Below are 16,932 nucleotides of genomic sequence, written 5' to 3'. Positions count from 1 at the left end.
TGATTATCTTGATGGTTCTACAGATTACCTTATCAGATTTTCCTGTGGTGTGATGTATGTTAAGAGTGACTGAACCTGCTTGGAAGAACTTCAGAGCCGCCCCGATCGCGAATCATAAATATTCAACATGATATTTCTCTTGACATGATAATCACACTCTTCATGTCTGTTGATTTCCACAGTCACTTTCACCAACATTGTTCCCAGGACCAGGAACGACTTCCTACAATGTAAGTCACTAAGAAAACAAGCAGAAAAACTCACTGAGTGTGTTCATGTTCTTCCTGTAGAAGGAGAAAGAAAACATGACAGAAGAGTTTTATAGTTGATCATGTAAATGATGATTTGCACAGGATATCTGGTAAACTGTACTGAGACACTGATGATATATTGAACATGAAGAGTTCAGATTCATTAAAAGATCAGATTCATAATTCCTGATTCTGATGTGTTTTATCTCCATCAGATTCCCATCAGCTCACTCTGGATCTGAACACAGCACATAAACTCCTCTGTCTGTCTGAGAGGAACAGAGTGATTACTTACACTAACACAGAGCAGCCGTATCCTGATCATCCAGACAGATTTGATCATTGGATTCAGGTGTTGTGTAGAGAGAGTGTGTGTGGACGCTGTTACTGGGAGATTGAGTGGAGTGGACGTGTTGGTGTGTTTATATCAGTGTCATATAAGAGCATCAGCAGGAAGGGACAGGGTATTGAGTGTGAGTTTGGATATAATGATCAGTCCTGGTGTTTGGACTGCTCTTTCTCCAGATACTCATTCAGACACAATAACATACACACTAATCTCCCAGTAAAGCCCATCATCAGCAGTAGAATAGGAGTGTATGTGGATCACAGTGCAGGAACTCTGTCCTTCTACAGCGTCTCTGGAGACACAATGATCCTCATCCACACAGTCCAGACCACATTCACTCAACCGCTCTATCCTGGGTTTTATGTTTATTCTGGATCATCAGTGAAATTGTGTTGATGAATCAGAATAGACTATAGAGAGATTCTACCCATAATGCTTTGAGCTCATGATAAATCAGTAACAGTGAGATGTTAGAGTCTCTTATTTTCTCTTCATTTCATTAATACTACAGCTGAACTTCTGTCAGTGAAATAACATGTCAGAATAAATGTGTGTAATGAATTCTCTAATTGGGCCTCATGAAATGAACGGTGAATATGGCTGTTTCCATTCAACTTGGCATTTATCAGTATGGACATGAGCGGAGGCTACGATCAAATCTCACGTCAGGTCTCAGCTCATGTACAGAAGTTTTTCAATGAGTGTGTAATCTGGCATAGTAAATCTGGTGGAGAATTGTGATTAGAATTATATTGTGAAATATGTTAAATTAACTGTTGATTTGCTGTTAAAAAGTGTTTGTCAACTTTGTGTAATGAGTGTAACATAGCTCATTGCTAACCATGCAGACTCGTGTGCTATAAGCTAATCGATTGCACATACGTCATTCTAAGACATTATTCTTCATTAATGTAGTTATTTCTTTTAAGGAAATGTATTAAAGAAGGAAACAAGTGTTGGGAAATGTGTATTGATGCGTTTTAAAACATTCATTGTGTTGAAAATGATCGTTTTAAATGTTAAATGGGAATTCATTGTAATTAATTGATTTTTCTGCCTTGTCTTGTGCATTAGTGCTTGTATAATATCCACATTAAAAACAAGAACTCACACAGGGTATGTTTTTGTATTGAAGAGAGTTTGAGTTTTAAATCAATCTAAATGCACATGTATTTACGTCATTTTGCCTGCTAGAAATACATGCTCGGTTTTAATGTTGTTTTAAGGAAGCGTAGAATGATATGAATGGCAAAACTCAGTATTTTTATTTGCGTACCCTCTCTATCACCTCACGTACCGCATGATATTCAAAATACGATTGTTTTTAACTGACACTTTTACCAACGTACGATCATTCATACGATGGGATTATCTACTGTATGACAGAACTATTTAGTGTGTACTAAATGATCCCAATTATAAAACATACACGACATTATAGCCTTGCTCTTGTAAGTGTCCACATTTTCAACATTTCTAGTACAACATACAGAACTGAACAAATCAGCAAATTAGCATTTTCATACTTCATCAACAAGGGAAGAAGTTAGCCTCTAGATGTCCTCTATTATAGCCTTTTTATCAGAGCTAATGTGGGTTGCACACTTTTTCAGCAGAAGACAGCAGGGTCTTATTCGCAGGATCAAACTTCAGGCTTTTGTAGGTTTCTGGGTCCACAATGTGGAGCTCTAAAATTGGAGCCGTCATCTTGATGGTTCCCTGATCCACACCATTGATCCTGAAGGCTCCTGTCATTGTGTTATTTTGATGTTTGGCTAGGAGCAGCACATATTTCACATGAGAAGAACATTCAGAAGAAGAAGGGATTTTCACAGTTAGAGAAAATGTCACACCCTTTTAATCATATTATGATTATATATTTTTTACTTGTAAATCACATTTGTCACTGTTTGCATTTTAATGCTGGTATGGTTTCTACACGCAGACATTAAAGTTTTGCCTTTTAGACAGAATCTCAAACTATTTTCACTACATTTTCAGTACATCATTGGACTATATGTATTTAAATATGTATTTCACCGAGAAATCAACTCTGAACTCATCTGACATCTATTTTAAATTTTCTATGCATTTGTGTGATTGTAAACAGGACGTTTATTTTGGTCTAATGGTGTGACATCATAAGGCTGCACCGCGTGCATCTGCTGGGATTTGGCTGAAGAAAGGTTTGTGTTTTAAGCGTTTAACTTTTAAACTTATAGGAACCGTTTAATTGTCTTCCAAGTTTCACAAGCGACATTTATTAACGTTATTTGAGCCAAGTAATGGAATGAAAACACATGAGTAACATTAAAGGCTCGTCTCATTTCGCTCCTTATATCGTGAATCAGTTTATCATAAACACGATTTCAGTCTCTGGCGAGTAGTGAGCTTTGAATGAATGAGCTTTTGATGAAACTCAAACTTAAACGAACTTTGCAAAATGATTCACTGAATTGAAGCACAAATGCAACAAACACAAACAAGTATATCACTGATTCTTGAGATCAGGGACAAAACATGTCCTACACACAAGCCCTCTTATGTTCAAAATTAATACATTCATCAAAATAAAAAATACTTAAGTTACATCTGAAGGAAAGGATACTCAGGACATTCATTACTTTTATTTTTAAATAATTGTGTTAGTATTATTTTAATACATGCTCTAAATTTGAAAAAATACATGTTTATCATGTCCTCAGCTTGACAAATTTGTTAATTTTGAAAGAAACATCTTATTGTTCTTCTTTTTATTCCCCAGTTCGTTGTGTTAAAATATTAAAACATAAACTGAACTAGCTACATGATATCATGTCTGATTCATCTAAGAACATTGATTATATATGTTTAATATTAAAAAAGAGGGAAGAGAATTAAGGAATTTAGGAACTTGATTGTTCATAATAACCATAACTCAAGAAAAAACATTTACAGTTTTTATTTTTTCCACTTAGCTCCTTTTGTGAACACTATTATTACATAATTGAATATTTTACACTGTTGTTGGATGGACCAAATTAAAATATCATGCCTTTTAATGCATCTGGCAGAGCTGACACAAATTAAGTTATGAATTGAATAAATGTAAAACACATTTCTGAGAAAAATATTTTCAAAACAAAAATGTTCCCTTGCATGGTTCATTAGCTGAGACCTTTGTCTCAAATATATCAGTTTAAAATAATGTTCTTAAATAATAAAAACTAACTTCTCAAACATGTTTTGTCCCTTAATCTCAAGAATCAGTGTCAGTCTGTATAGTTTGTGTTCTTTTATTAGTTTGTAGTGCTGGTTTTCAGTGTTTTTAGTGTAATCGGATCATTTAAGTCCATTAACTCTTACTCTGATTCTCTTACCAGTGCATTGAACTACTGAACTAGATCTGATTGAGACACAATCAGAGATTTAGTTTTGAGTGTTTTTCTTTCTGTTAAATATTCTCATCTTATACATGACAGAGTGTCCAAAAACACAGACCTGGTGAAGCGACTGAGATCCACGTAACACTATTATAAAGATGGAGTTTATTAGAGAGGACAGTGAAGACCTGAGGATTGAAGAAGTATTCAGTTTGAAACAAGAAGATACTGAGGAACAAACAAAGATGGCGATTATTAAAGAGGAGAGTGAAGACATAAAGATTGAAGAAGTATTCAGTTTGAAACCGGAAGATACTGAGGAACATACAGGTTGGTTTCATTCTCAAAGCTGAACTCAATTATTAGATTAGACTTTAATGAGCTATATGCACGGAGTGTTCTTTAGAACTTCCGCATTATTATAAGCCACCTGGAAAACTTCCGGTGAAATTTAATTTGCTGGTGTGTTGAGCATCAGTAGTGTAATACTTAGTTTATAATCAGAATATAGTCACTTAAATAGTCAGGCATAGCATTAATTTAGCATAGAAAATAAATAAAAAAGTACCTCAGTGTGCCTCCTCGGCTAAATTCAGTTCGCTTTCTGTGTCATTCATTCACAAGAAAAGTTTTTTCATAGGATTTTGTGAGTACGTCATACTTCACATTGACAAAATGTAAACCTAGTTATTTCATAAAGTTTAATATTTAGTCAAAAACGAAGTGAAAAATGATTAGAGGAAATGGCTGGTATATGCGCAAATAAATACTACTTTGCCGCCACCTGCTGGTTAAAGTGGTAATTATTGTCTTATTTAAAAATAAAAAAGTGTTTTCTATCAAATGTTAAATTTGTAAACGTTCGGTTTTACAATGGGGACAATCTCAGAAGGATGAACAAAAAATGTTTATGGTCATCACATTAAAAATAACATTTGAAGTGCTGGGAAAAATATGTGTGTGTCTAAACGGTCCCAATAGCTTCATCTTTATTGCAATCAATAAAACTGGTTTATTGGCAAATTAGGTAAACTGCATTAAAATATGAATACAACATTAAAAAGTCAAGCACTGATGGTTTTGTGTCGACGTACAGCGAACAGAATGGAAAAAAAAAAACAAAAACATACATATACCTGCCCATAGTCCCTCCCCTCAAAAAATCAGGAAAGAAGTGGTTGAAAGTGGGCAAAGAGACAGATTAAAATACCAGGTGTATATGGCAAGCCATCCTAGGTGTATATGACTTTCTTCTTTCTGATGAACATAATTGCAAAAATATAAATAAAAATCCTGACACCTCCAAGCTTTATAATGGCAGTGACAGGGATCAGTGAGTATGAGCTGAAGAAATTGCTTCCATCCACATCCATCCATCCACTATAAACATATGCTCCGGAGGGTTAATAATATACTGTTTGAGTAAAAAAAAAAAAAAAAAATCAATATTTAAACAAGTTATGAAGTAAAATATCTAGCTTCAGCCAGACTGCCTTCCGTATTCAACGTACAAAGAAAGTGTAAAACTCTTGCAGTTCACTGGTGGAAGCTAGATATTTTACTTATAATAATCTGGATCAGAGGACTTGGGTCAAGGGGTTCTAGAAGAGCGGTAATGGACTGGGGAGGCTAGATTGATGATTCACCCATGGTGAAGGACAGTGCATTTGGGGCTTGCAAATCTAATTAATAAAATTAAACAGTAAAATTCTAATATTGTCTATTACCAGTTGGTTGATAAAGCCACAAAATCAATGATACCCTGCCTTAACAGTGGACAGTGCAATTTCATCATGTTGTGAGGAAATGTAAAACAGTATCATTGCCAATACATAGTGAACTCTAATAATCTAAGGATATTTGGAGAAAAGAAGAGGACCTAATACTGAGCTTTGTTGCACTCCATACTTGTTTAAAGACGTCTATTTGTTTACACAAAATATTAGTAGTCAGATAGATTTAACCTAAACCGTGCTTATGCTTATCAACAAATGACTACATGACTCTCAAGCTATCCAATAGAATGTTGTGATCCATTGTCAAAAGAGCTAATAGTATTTATGCACTCATGATCAGATGCCAAAAGCAGGTCACATATAACTTTAATAATTATTGGTGCTTAAATCCTTTATTGAAATTGTTTACAAGTACCATAGCAAAGTGAGGGGACTCTATTTCCTAATATTTTAGAGCTGAATGGCAAATTCTGGACTGGTCTATAATAGCAACCCAGTTTTGTTGCATTCATACTTTTGATTTCTGTTGATTTGAGGCACTAAACTGCCATTAACCTTTAGAGTTTTTTTTTCTGAGCGACATACACAAAAGTAAAGACTCATAACTCCAAAACTGTAGCAAGGAGAGTCAAATTGTGAGAATCTGTTTTAAATAATGATGTGCCATTTGTTTTTTATGATCTATGCATTTTTCATGAAGTTATGAGAACGTGAAATCTACATATTTGTATTCAGTTAGTAGCTGTGCTGTTTTTGTTGTAAACGCATATTACTCAGACTCATTAGAGGGTGAAAACAACGCAACAGGAGCTTGTGGGAGGCTTCATCTGAACGAGTAAAATCTCTGGTTTTGTATGCAAAAATAATTTTTGTGCTACCTATATGGGTTCAGTTTTTATTGACTCTTAAAGAGACACGCAAATGGGAGCGCGGGCGCTCCATCCGGTCTTAAAGGGTTAACCTGCATTTATCTTTTTTGCATTAGACCTGATGGCACTGAAAGAAGAGAATCAAGAACTGAAAGAAATAGAAGAGAAAGATCTACATAATAGACATGATTTCATGGATGTAGAAAAATCCACACAGACTGAGAAAATTGAATCTAACAGTGACTTAACCTGCTCTCGTTGTGGAAAGAGTTTCACTGAAAAACCTAACCTTAAAATCCACATGAGAACTCACACTAAAGAGAAGCCTTACACATGCCAACAGTGTGGAATGAGTTTCAGTCAGAAAGGAAACCTTAAACGACACATGATCATTCACACTGGAGAGAAGCCTTTCACATGTGATCAGTGTGGAAAGAGTTTCAGACTTAAATCAACCCGTGATTCACACAAGAATATTCACACTGGAGAGAAGCCTTTCACATGTCAACAGTGTGGAAAGAGATTCACTGATAAAGGAAACCTTAAACACCACATGAACAGTCACACTGGAGAGAAGCTGTTTGCATGTGATCAGTATGGAAAGAGTTTCCAATGTAAAGTAACCCTTAATTCCCAAGTTCCCAAGAGAAAACACTCAGGTGAGTAATGTTTTATATGTCATTAATGTGGAAAGAGTTTCAAACATAAAGCAACTCATGATTCACACATGAACAGTCACACAGGTGAGAGTCCTTACACCTGCAAACAGTGTGGGATCCACAGAAATGCACCATTCACTACTGTAAAGTGACATGACTGGGGGACTTTTTTTTCCATGCACTGTGTGCAGATGTGATTAATAAACAATAATGAATTGGTGATTATTTCGTTATCTATCATCAGTTGGTTGATACAGCTGCAAAATCAACAATACTCTCTAACTTGGACAGTTGTGTAGTTTCATCACATTGTGAGGAAATGTAAATCCAGGTTTTATTGGCTTTACATTTAATCATTTAGCAGACGTTTATCCCAAGTGACTTACAGATGAGGAGAGCAGTTAGAAGCAATCAAACTAACAATAGGGCAACAATATACAAGTGTTGTCACCAGTCTCCAGTTAGTCTAGGACAGTACATGTTGCAAGTTTTTTTTTAATAGATATAGAAAACTTTGTGAACTCTAATGATAATGTTCCTCAGGGACAGCATATATTAGGAGAAAAGCAGAAGACCTAATATTGAACCCTGTTGCACACCATACTTGTGTTTTAAGACATCTGTTTGTTTATTTGGATAGATTTGACTTAAACCGTGCTAATGCTTATCCACAAGTGACAACATAATTCTAAAGCTATCTAATAGAATGTTGTGATCCATTGTCAAAAGACCTAATAGCACTAGAAGAAAGATGCCCTCGAGATAAGACGCAAAAAGCAGGTAATTTATAGCTTTATTAAATGATGGTGCTTAAATCCTGAATTTACCTGAATGGCAGATTCAGGATGGCAATGCAGTTTTGTTACACTATGTTGGTTTTGATATTTTAATATTTTTTATCCTGGTTGTGAATCTGTTGCTTTGAGCCATTAAACTGCTATTAACTTGTATTTTTTTTGCTTTAGACCTGATGGCACTGAAAGAAGGGAATCAAGAACTGAAAGAAACAGAAGAGAAAGATCAGTATAAGAGATGTGATTTCATTGATGTTGAAAAATCCATACAGACTGAAACGACTTCATCACAAAAAAAAATTCTGAAGACTGAATTTGACAGTAACTTCACTTGCTCTCATTTTGGAAAGAGTTTCGATCAAAAACAAAACCTTAACAACCACATGAAAATTCACATTGAACAGAAGCCTTTCACATGTCAACAGTGTGGGATGAGTTTCACTAAAAAAGGAAACCTTAAACGACACATGATCATTCACACTGGAGAGAAGCCTTTCAAATGTCAACATTGTGGAAAAAGTTTCAGACTTAAATCAACCTGTGAATCACACAAGATGATTCACACTGGAGAGAAGCCTTTCACATGTGATCAGTGTGGAAAGAATTTTAGACTTAAATCAATCTATGATTCACACAAGAAGATTCACACTGGAGAGAAGCCTTTCACATGTCAACAATGTGGAATGAGTTTCACTGAAAAAGGAAACCTTAAACAACACATGAAAATTCACACTGGAGAGAGGCCTTTCACATGTGATCAGTGTGGAAAGAGTTTCCGACGTAAAGTAACCCTTAATTACCACACAAAGATAAAACATTCAGGTGAGTACTGTTTTATATGTCATTAGTGTGGAAACAGTTTTAAACTTAAAGCAACTCATGATTCACAGTGAACAGTCAAACAGGTGAGAGTCCTTACACCGGCAAACAGTGTGGGATCCACAGAAATGCATTATTCATTACTGTAAAGTGATCTGACTGGGGGATTTTTTCCCCATGCACTCCGTGCAGACGTGATTAATAAGCAATAATTAATTGGTGATTTTTTTCGTTATCTATCATCAGTTTGTTGATGCAGCTGCAAAATAAACAATACTATCTCCTAACTTGGACAGTTGTGCAGTTTCATCACATTGTGAGGATATGATTATGTAAATCGATTAGCTTTATATTTAATCATTTAGCTGATGCTTTTATCCCAAGTGACTTACAGATGAGGAGAGCAGTAGAAGAAATCAAACTGACAATAGGGCAGCAATATACAAGAGCTGTCACTAGTCCCCAGTTAGTCTAGCACAGTACATGTAGTGAGTTTTTTTTTTTAATAGATATAGAATGTCTCAGGTTACGCATGTAACCATGGTTCCCTGAGAACAGGGAACGAGACACTGTCTTAACACGCTATGGGGAACGCCTCAGTGAGAACCGGTGTCTGAAACACTATCAAATCATGAAAATTGTATTGGCCTGCGACAGCCTATGACATCACTACTAGTGCGACCCCAACGCAGATAAGGGTCGCCTAGAGAACCAATCATCCACTTATTGTTTGAAGGGACTGTTCGGCTGGCAGCCCTGAGGCATGGCAGGGAGATGGCCTGTTCTAAGGGAACAATGGTTACATGCGCAACCTGAGACGTTCCCTTTTGAAAGTAGATATGGGGAATGAAATACCCATACAGCCATGCTGAGGGAGTGCATGCCAAAGAATGGCTGACAAAAAACAGATGGACAATTCAACAGAAATGCCAAAATCGCTCCTCCTGTGGGTCGAATAGGCTGTCAGTGACAGCATTCCCTATGGCCAACACCCAAGCTATAAGCCTCAAAGAGGCCCCCAGAAATATCTAGAGGCCTACCAAAGCCGCTCAAAGTCTTGGAACCAAAACTTCAAACAGAAGGGTACCTTTTTAGGGGAATGTGGCCAGGAAGCTGAAAGAAGCCCAGGCCAGTCACTTCTCAGGGGAGCATGTCTACCCCTAGCCAGGCCAGCAAACTGTCTGTTACCTAAACATAGTCTCTAATGCACTTGCCTCCAGAGGAGACGTCCAGAAAGAGGGACTGCAAACTGGCAGTAACCAGCTCAGACCGGATCGCAGAGACAGGCATCCTGGGGAGCAGGACTCAGCATAGCACTATGAACCCTTGCAATCAAGGGGAGTTACTCTGCTCAAACTTGGACCTACAGAGCACTTCTTAAACAAGGCACTCTGGAGGCTGAGTACTCTACATAGGGTCCCTAATGAGAGGCAAACCTCCAGCTCCAACAGGGGCTGATCTACCATGGAACTTCTTACTAAAAATAATCTCTTAAAGAATCTCTTAATAACGATCTACCAGGGAGGTCTCACAAAAGAACTTTAACCTTACGACCAGACCTCTGGAGCACTGTACTCTAAGAACGACCCTTAATGTGAGGAGAGTACCATCTGGACTCAACTGAAATGAGTATTTACCAAGCTCAATGCAAGTGATGAAATAACTCTAGGGAGTCAAGATACTAACTTGGCTAGAAGTTATAAGGACCTGCTCGACCCAAAGGATTGCCTTCAAGGAGGCCAGCTTGAGGGGCAACTACTTAGTAGCAGATCTAGAATTCTGGGGCTAGTTAGGGAGGCTCTACTGGAGCCTGAGCTACCTGATTACCATCTGCTCAACTCTAGGGAGCTAAAACATCAGGAGCCTAGCTCAACCCGGAGGATCGCTGTCAAGGAGGGCCAACTACTTGGTAGCAAATCTAACTCCAGCAGAAAGCAGCAACTAGAGGTTTGCAGGCTTGGAATACTCGTTTGTATTGCCATCACAAGCCGTGTACTCTGCATATCGCTTTCTAACTTTAAAACGAGGGGAGTACAAATCTATGCGACCGGGCTTATGAGGAGGCCCCAGATAGGGCCGACTACTCTAGCATAACACGATCACAGCCCCGGGGCTAATGCTTAAGCTCTAAGGGAGCATGCTCAACTCGCCCTGAAAGGAGGGAGTACTCGATACGCTCGACCTGAGCATCACTGGTGGTGGGCACAGATGGAGCACAGAGCTCTGGGAGCGAAGTGAGCTAAACCTGAGCAAAAGCTCTGGTTCCAAGACGAGAACAACCATCTGAACTAAGCTCTGGAGGAATGGAGGCCTCAACAGGAAGAAATTCCACAGAGGGGGCAACACTCGATCTCGCGACTTGATGATAATCAAGGAACTTTTGGCGGAGTGATTACTCTAAGCTCGAACTAGATAAAGCTACTAACTTTAGCAAGTGCTTTCTACTCTCTAAATGAGAGGAAATCTAACAACGCTCAAGGAGAACCACAGGGGAGGCTTTCTTACAAAAGCCTACAACACCTGGCTATCTGTCAGACCCTAACACCACTAGGGAACTGAAGCTCAGCATATTGCTACTACTCTAATACCAAGAGGAGTCTCAGCTTGACCTAGGCAAACCGAGGAGACCGTAGAGCCTGCTACTCGAATTAATAGCCTAATGCAGAAGGTGGGCCCCAGCCATGGACGACTCTCACAATGAGAGGAGGCGTACTAGGATCACTAGCTGCCAGTCCTAAGCTTGAGAGGCTCTCGTAGGAGTAGCCTACTCTGAGCTACGGCATGCTAGGAGGCGGAAAAGCTACAGCAGAACCGCCTCTGTCTAAAGACATATTCCTAAAGTATTAGCCTAGGCCGGATATCGGGGCAGCCCAAAAAGAAGGGCCGGCACACGCTTTTTCATGACCATCCTGTCACCTGCCAATACGATTGTCGTGATTTAATAGCGTGTTAGACACCGTTCCTGAGTAGGTGAGATCCCTTTCGAAAGGGAACTCTAATAATAATGTCCCTCAGGGACAGCATATATTAGGATAAATGCAGACGACCTAAAAGACGTTTGTTCGTTTAAACAAAATATTAGCATTTGGATAGATTTGACTTAATCTGTGCTAATGCTTATCAACAAGTGACAACATAATTTTCAAGCTATCCAATAGAATGTTGTGATCCGTTGTCAAAAGATGCACTCTTGATAAGATGCCAAAAGCAGGTCATTTTTAGTTTTATTAAATGATGGTGCTTAAATCCTGACTGAAATTGTTCACAAGTACCACTGCATTAGTGAAGAGGACAGATTTTTTTACCTGAATGGCAGTTTCAGGATTGGTCTATGACAATTCAGTTTTGTTGCACAACGTTGATTTTGATATTTTTATATTTATATCCTGGTTGTGATGTCTGTTGCTTTGAGATATTAACTTTTATCTAATTTTTTTGCTTTAGACCCGATGGCACTGAAAGAAGAGGATCAAGGACTGAAAGAAACAGAAGAGAAAAATGAATATAAGAGATGTGATTTCACTGATGTTGAAAAATCCATACAGACTGAATCGAACAGTAACTTCACTTGCTCTCATTGTGGAAAGAGTTTCAAACAAAAACAAAACCTTAACAACCACATGAAAATTCACACTGAACAGAAGCCTTTCACATGTCAACAGTGTGGGATGGGTTTCACTAAAAATGGAAACCTTAAACGACACATGATCGTTCACACTGGAGAGAAACCTTTCAAATGTCAACAATGTGGAATGAGTTTTAAACTTAAATCCACCTGTGATTCACACAAGAATATTCACACTGGAGAGAAGCCTTTCAAATGTCAACAGTGTGGATTGAGTTTCACTGATAAAGGAAACCTTAAACAACACATGAAAATTCACACTGGAGAGAAGCCGTTCACATGTGATCAGTGTGGAAAGAGTTTCAGACTTAAATCAACCCTTGATTCGCACAAGAAGATTCACACCGGAGAGAAGCCTTTCATATGTCAACAGTGTGGATTGAGTTTCACTGAAAAAGGAAACCTTAAACAACACATGAAAATTCACACTGGAGAGAAGCCGTTCACATGTGATCAGTGTGGAAAGAGTTTCAGACTTAAATCAACCCGTGATTCACACAAGAGGATTCACACTGGAGAGAAGCCTTTCACATGTCAACAGTGTGGAAAGAGTTTCACTGATAAAGGAAACCTTAAACACCACATGAACCGTCACAATGGAGAGAAGCCTTTCACACGTGATCAGTGTGGAAAGAGTTTCCGACGTAAAGTAACCCTTAATTCTCACACAAAGAAAAAACACTCAGGTGAGTAATGTTTTATATGTCATTAGTGTGGAAAGAGTTTCAAACATAAAGCAACTCATGATTCACACATGAACAGTCACACAGGTGAGAGTCCTTACACCTGCAAACAGCGTGGGATCCACAGAAATGCACCATTTTTACCATGCACTGTGTGCAGACGCAATTAATAAACAATAATTAATTGGTGATTATTTTTATCTATCATTAGTTGGTTGATAAAGCTGCAAAATCAGCAACACTCTCTCCTAACTTGGACGGTTGTGCAGTTTCATCACATTAAGAGGAAATTTAAATCCACTGGTTTTACATTTAATCATTTAACAGACGCTTTTATCCCAAGCGACTTAGATAACAATATATCTAAGTGCTGTCACCAGTCTCCAGTCTAGCACGGTACATGTAGTGAGTTTTTTTTTAAAGGGGTGGTTCAGTGTTTTTTTTCTAGGCTTGATTGTGTTTATGGGGCGCAGTTTAACATGTCTTTATGCTTCGTTTTAAAAAATATATATTTTTCATATATTTTACCTTTATTTTACACCACTGTTTCCCTTCTCCTAAAAACGCTCTGTTGAGTTTCTGGTTCCATGAAGCCCCTCCCTCAGAAATACGCAATGGACTGAGATTGGTTAGCTGGCCCAGTCTATTGCGATTCGCTCTCTGGAATACGTTGTCGTGATTCACTTTGTCCGGAAACGCCACGGCTCTTACCATTATGGGCAAAAGTCACAGTCTTTGCTTTGGTGGAAATGTAAATAATGGCGTCAATATTGCCGTATCAATTTGAGCCTGAATCAGACCCAGATAGCAGTAATGATGAAGAGCATCAAGCAGAATCTTTGTTAGCACAGTTTTTAATGTACGTTTAATGTCACTTGAAAATGTTACTGCTGCTCCATATTGTTCTGATTAAAGCTTTACTGTAGCTTAATACATGGCTGAGTAGTAGCATTTTTGTAAAGGTATTTAATTTATAACATAACATAAAAGCTGCAATGAAACAATGCTGTACACTAATAACAGAAACGCCAACAAACATGAAGTATGAAATAGAAGTTAGCTAACTGGCTAGTGAAGCTAAACCACGTTGGTCTTTGTTTATGTCCCAGAAACTATATAACTTTATAAAAAATAAAACATACTTACAGGCTGGGGCCCATAAACAGCAGCTTCTGCATTTAAAGTGGGAACTGCTCCATCTTTCAGTAATAGCCTTTGTGCAAATCCAGCATTGAACTTCAGTACTTCAGTCAGTAACAGAATTAAATATAAATATACATTTTAAACATTGTTCCCTAAGTCCAGTGTCCCTAGGAAGATTTGTATGTGCACATACAAATCACACATGGCCTTGCCCACTTTGTTGCGTGTTCCCGGGGGGTGGAGGATTTATGTTAAAACAGGGTTTATGATGTCACCAACCCAGGAAGAAGCTTGTTGTTGTCCAAACCGGTCGTTTTTGTAGGCTTTAAACTGCCATAACTTTAAAAGACAACATCTCCATTTGCATTGACCTTTCAGTGTCGTAACTTTGCAGATACTGTTTATGCTCAAGCAGCAATATTACACACTAACTAAAGTTAAAAAAGTGAAATCTCAATGAACCACCCCTTTAATAGATATAGAAAACATAGTGAACTCTAATGGTAATGTCCCTCAGGGACAGCATATATTAGGAGAAAAGCAGAGGATCTAATACTGAGCCCTGTTGCACTCAATACTTGTGTTTTAAGATGTTTATTTGTTTACACAAAATATTAGCATTTGGATAGATATGACTTAAACCATGCTAATGGTTATCAACAAGTGACAACATAATTCTAAAACTATCCAATAGAATGTGATCCATTGTCAAAAGAGCTAATAGCACTAGAAGAAAGATGCAATCATGATAAAATGCCCAAAGCATGTCATTTATAGTTTTATTTAATGATGGTCCTTAAATCCTGACTGAAATTGTTCACAAGTACCATTGCATTAGGGAAAAGGGACTCTATTTTCTAATATTTTTTTAATTTGAATGGCAGATTCAGGATTGGTTATTAACAGGGGTGGCTAACCCTTGTCTTGGAGATCCACAGTCCTATAGACTTCAGCTCCAACCCTAATCAAACACACCTGAACAAGCTAATCAAGGTTTGAAAGGTTGCTAGAAAGCTATAGGCAGGTGAGTTTTATCAGGGTTGGAGCTAAACTCTTCAGCACTGAGGCTCTCCAGGACCAGGGTTAGTCACCCCTGGTCTATAACAATGCAGTTTTGTTGCACAATGTTGGTCTGATATTCTAATATTTTTATCCTGGTTGTGATGTCTGTTGCTTGAGCCATTAAACTGCTATTAACTTGTATTTTTTTCACTTTAGACCTGGTGGCACTGAAAGAAGAAACTCAAGAACTGAAAGAAACAGAAGAGAAAGATCAATATAAGAGATGTGATTTCATTGATGTTGAAAAATCCATACAGACGGAAACAACTTCATCACGAAAAAAAATTCAGAAGACCGAATCTAACAGTAACTTCACTTGCTCTCATTGTGGAAAGAGTTTTGATCAAAAACAAAACCTTAACAGCCATATGAGAACTCACACTAAAGAGAAGCCTTACATATGCCAACAGTGTGGAATGAGTTTCAATCAGAAAGCAAACCTTAATTCTCACATGATGATTCACACTGGAGAGAAGCCTTTCACATGTGATCATTGTGGAAAGAGTTTCTTTCTCAAAGCAACCCTTAATGTCCACACAAAGAGAAAACACTCAGGTGAGAACTGTTTTATGTGTCATCAGTGTGGAAAGAGTTTAAGACATAAAAGTTGTTAAAAGTGCTAATAGCACTAAAAGAAAGATGCAGTCATAATTAGATACCAAAGCAGATTACGTATCAATTTAATAAATGATGGTACTTAAATCCTGATTGAATTTGTTTAGTATCATTGCATTAGTGAATATTAGTGAATAATTCTCTAATATTATTGACCTGAATGTCTATAACAATACAGTTGTGTCGTACAATATTGGTTTTGATGCCTGTTGCTTTGAGCCCTTAAAATGCCATTAACTTTTGTCTTTTATTTTTTCACTTTAGACCTGATGGCTCTGAAAGAAGAGAATCATGAACTGAAAGAAATAGAAGAGAAAGAACAAAATAACGGACATGATTTCATGGAAGTAGAGAAATCCATTCAGACTGAAATGTCTTCACTAAATAAAGCACAGAAGACCAAATCTAAAAGTAACCTCACCTGCTCTCTTTGTGGAAAGAGTTTCAATAAAAAACATAACCTTAAATGCCACATGAAAGTTCACACCAAGCCATTCACATGCCAACAGTGTGGAAAGAGCTTCGTTCACAGAGGAAACCTTAATACGCACATGAGAGTTCACACTGGAGAGAAGCCGTTCACATGTGAAAGGTGTGGAAAGAGTTTCAAAAGTAAAATATCCCTTAATTCCCACATGCAGAGAGAACAATCAGAGAAAAGAGTAAGGCTCAACATTCAAAAATCTTTCACCTGCAAACCCTGTGGGAAGAGCTTCAAATATAAATCATACCTTGATTCCCACATGAGACGTCACACTGGAGAGAAGCCTTTCACATGCCAACAGTGTGGAAAGAGCTTCATTCACAGAGGAAACCTTAATACCCACATGAGAGTTCACACTGGAGAGAAGCCGTTCAAATGTGAAAGGTGTGGAAAGAGTTTCAAAAATAAAGGATCCCTTAATTCCCACATGCAGATTAAACACTCAGAGAAAAGCCTCAACATTCAAAAACCTTTCACCTGC

At 37.8% G+C, this 16,932-nt stretch overlaps 2 protein-coding genes across 4 annotated transcripts in view; both read left to right on the top strand.

Annotated features, from left to right (window-relative positions):
- The window catches only part of LOC127511056 (NACHT, LRR and PYD domains-containing protein 12-like), a 70,254-nt gene extending 68,544 nt beyond the window's left edge, over positions 1-1,710 (top strand). The window contains 1 exon segment of the mRNA XM_051891407.1: positions 467-1,710. Coding sequence (XP_051747367.1) covers positions 467-996 — 530 coding nt within the window. The 3' untranslated portion in view covers positions 997-1,710.
- LOC127511075 (gastrula zinc finger protein XlCGF8.2DB-like) overlaps positions 1-16,932 on the top strand; it is a 91,419-nt gene that overhangs the window by 37,615 nt on the left and 36,872 nt on the right. The gene's annotated exons all lie outside the window — the stretch shown is intronic.

The sequence above is a fragment of the Ctenopharyngodon idella genome, chromosome 4 (genome assembly GCF_019924925.1).
Source record: "Ctenopharyngodon idella isolate HZGC_01 chromosome 4, HZGC01, whole genome shotgun sequence".
Lineage (NCBI taxonomy): Eukaryota > Metazoa > Chordata > Actinopteri > Cypriniformes > Xenocyprididae > Ctenopharyngodon > Ctenopharyngodon idella.
The sequence above is the reverse complement of the archived record's forward strand: the minus strand, read 5'-3'. Positions and strand labels throughout refer to the sequence as shown.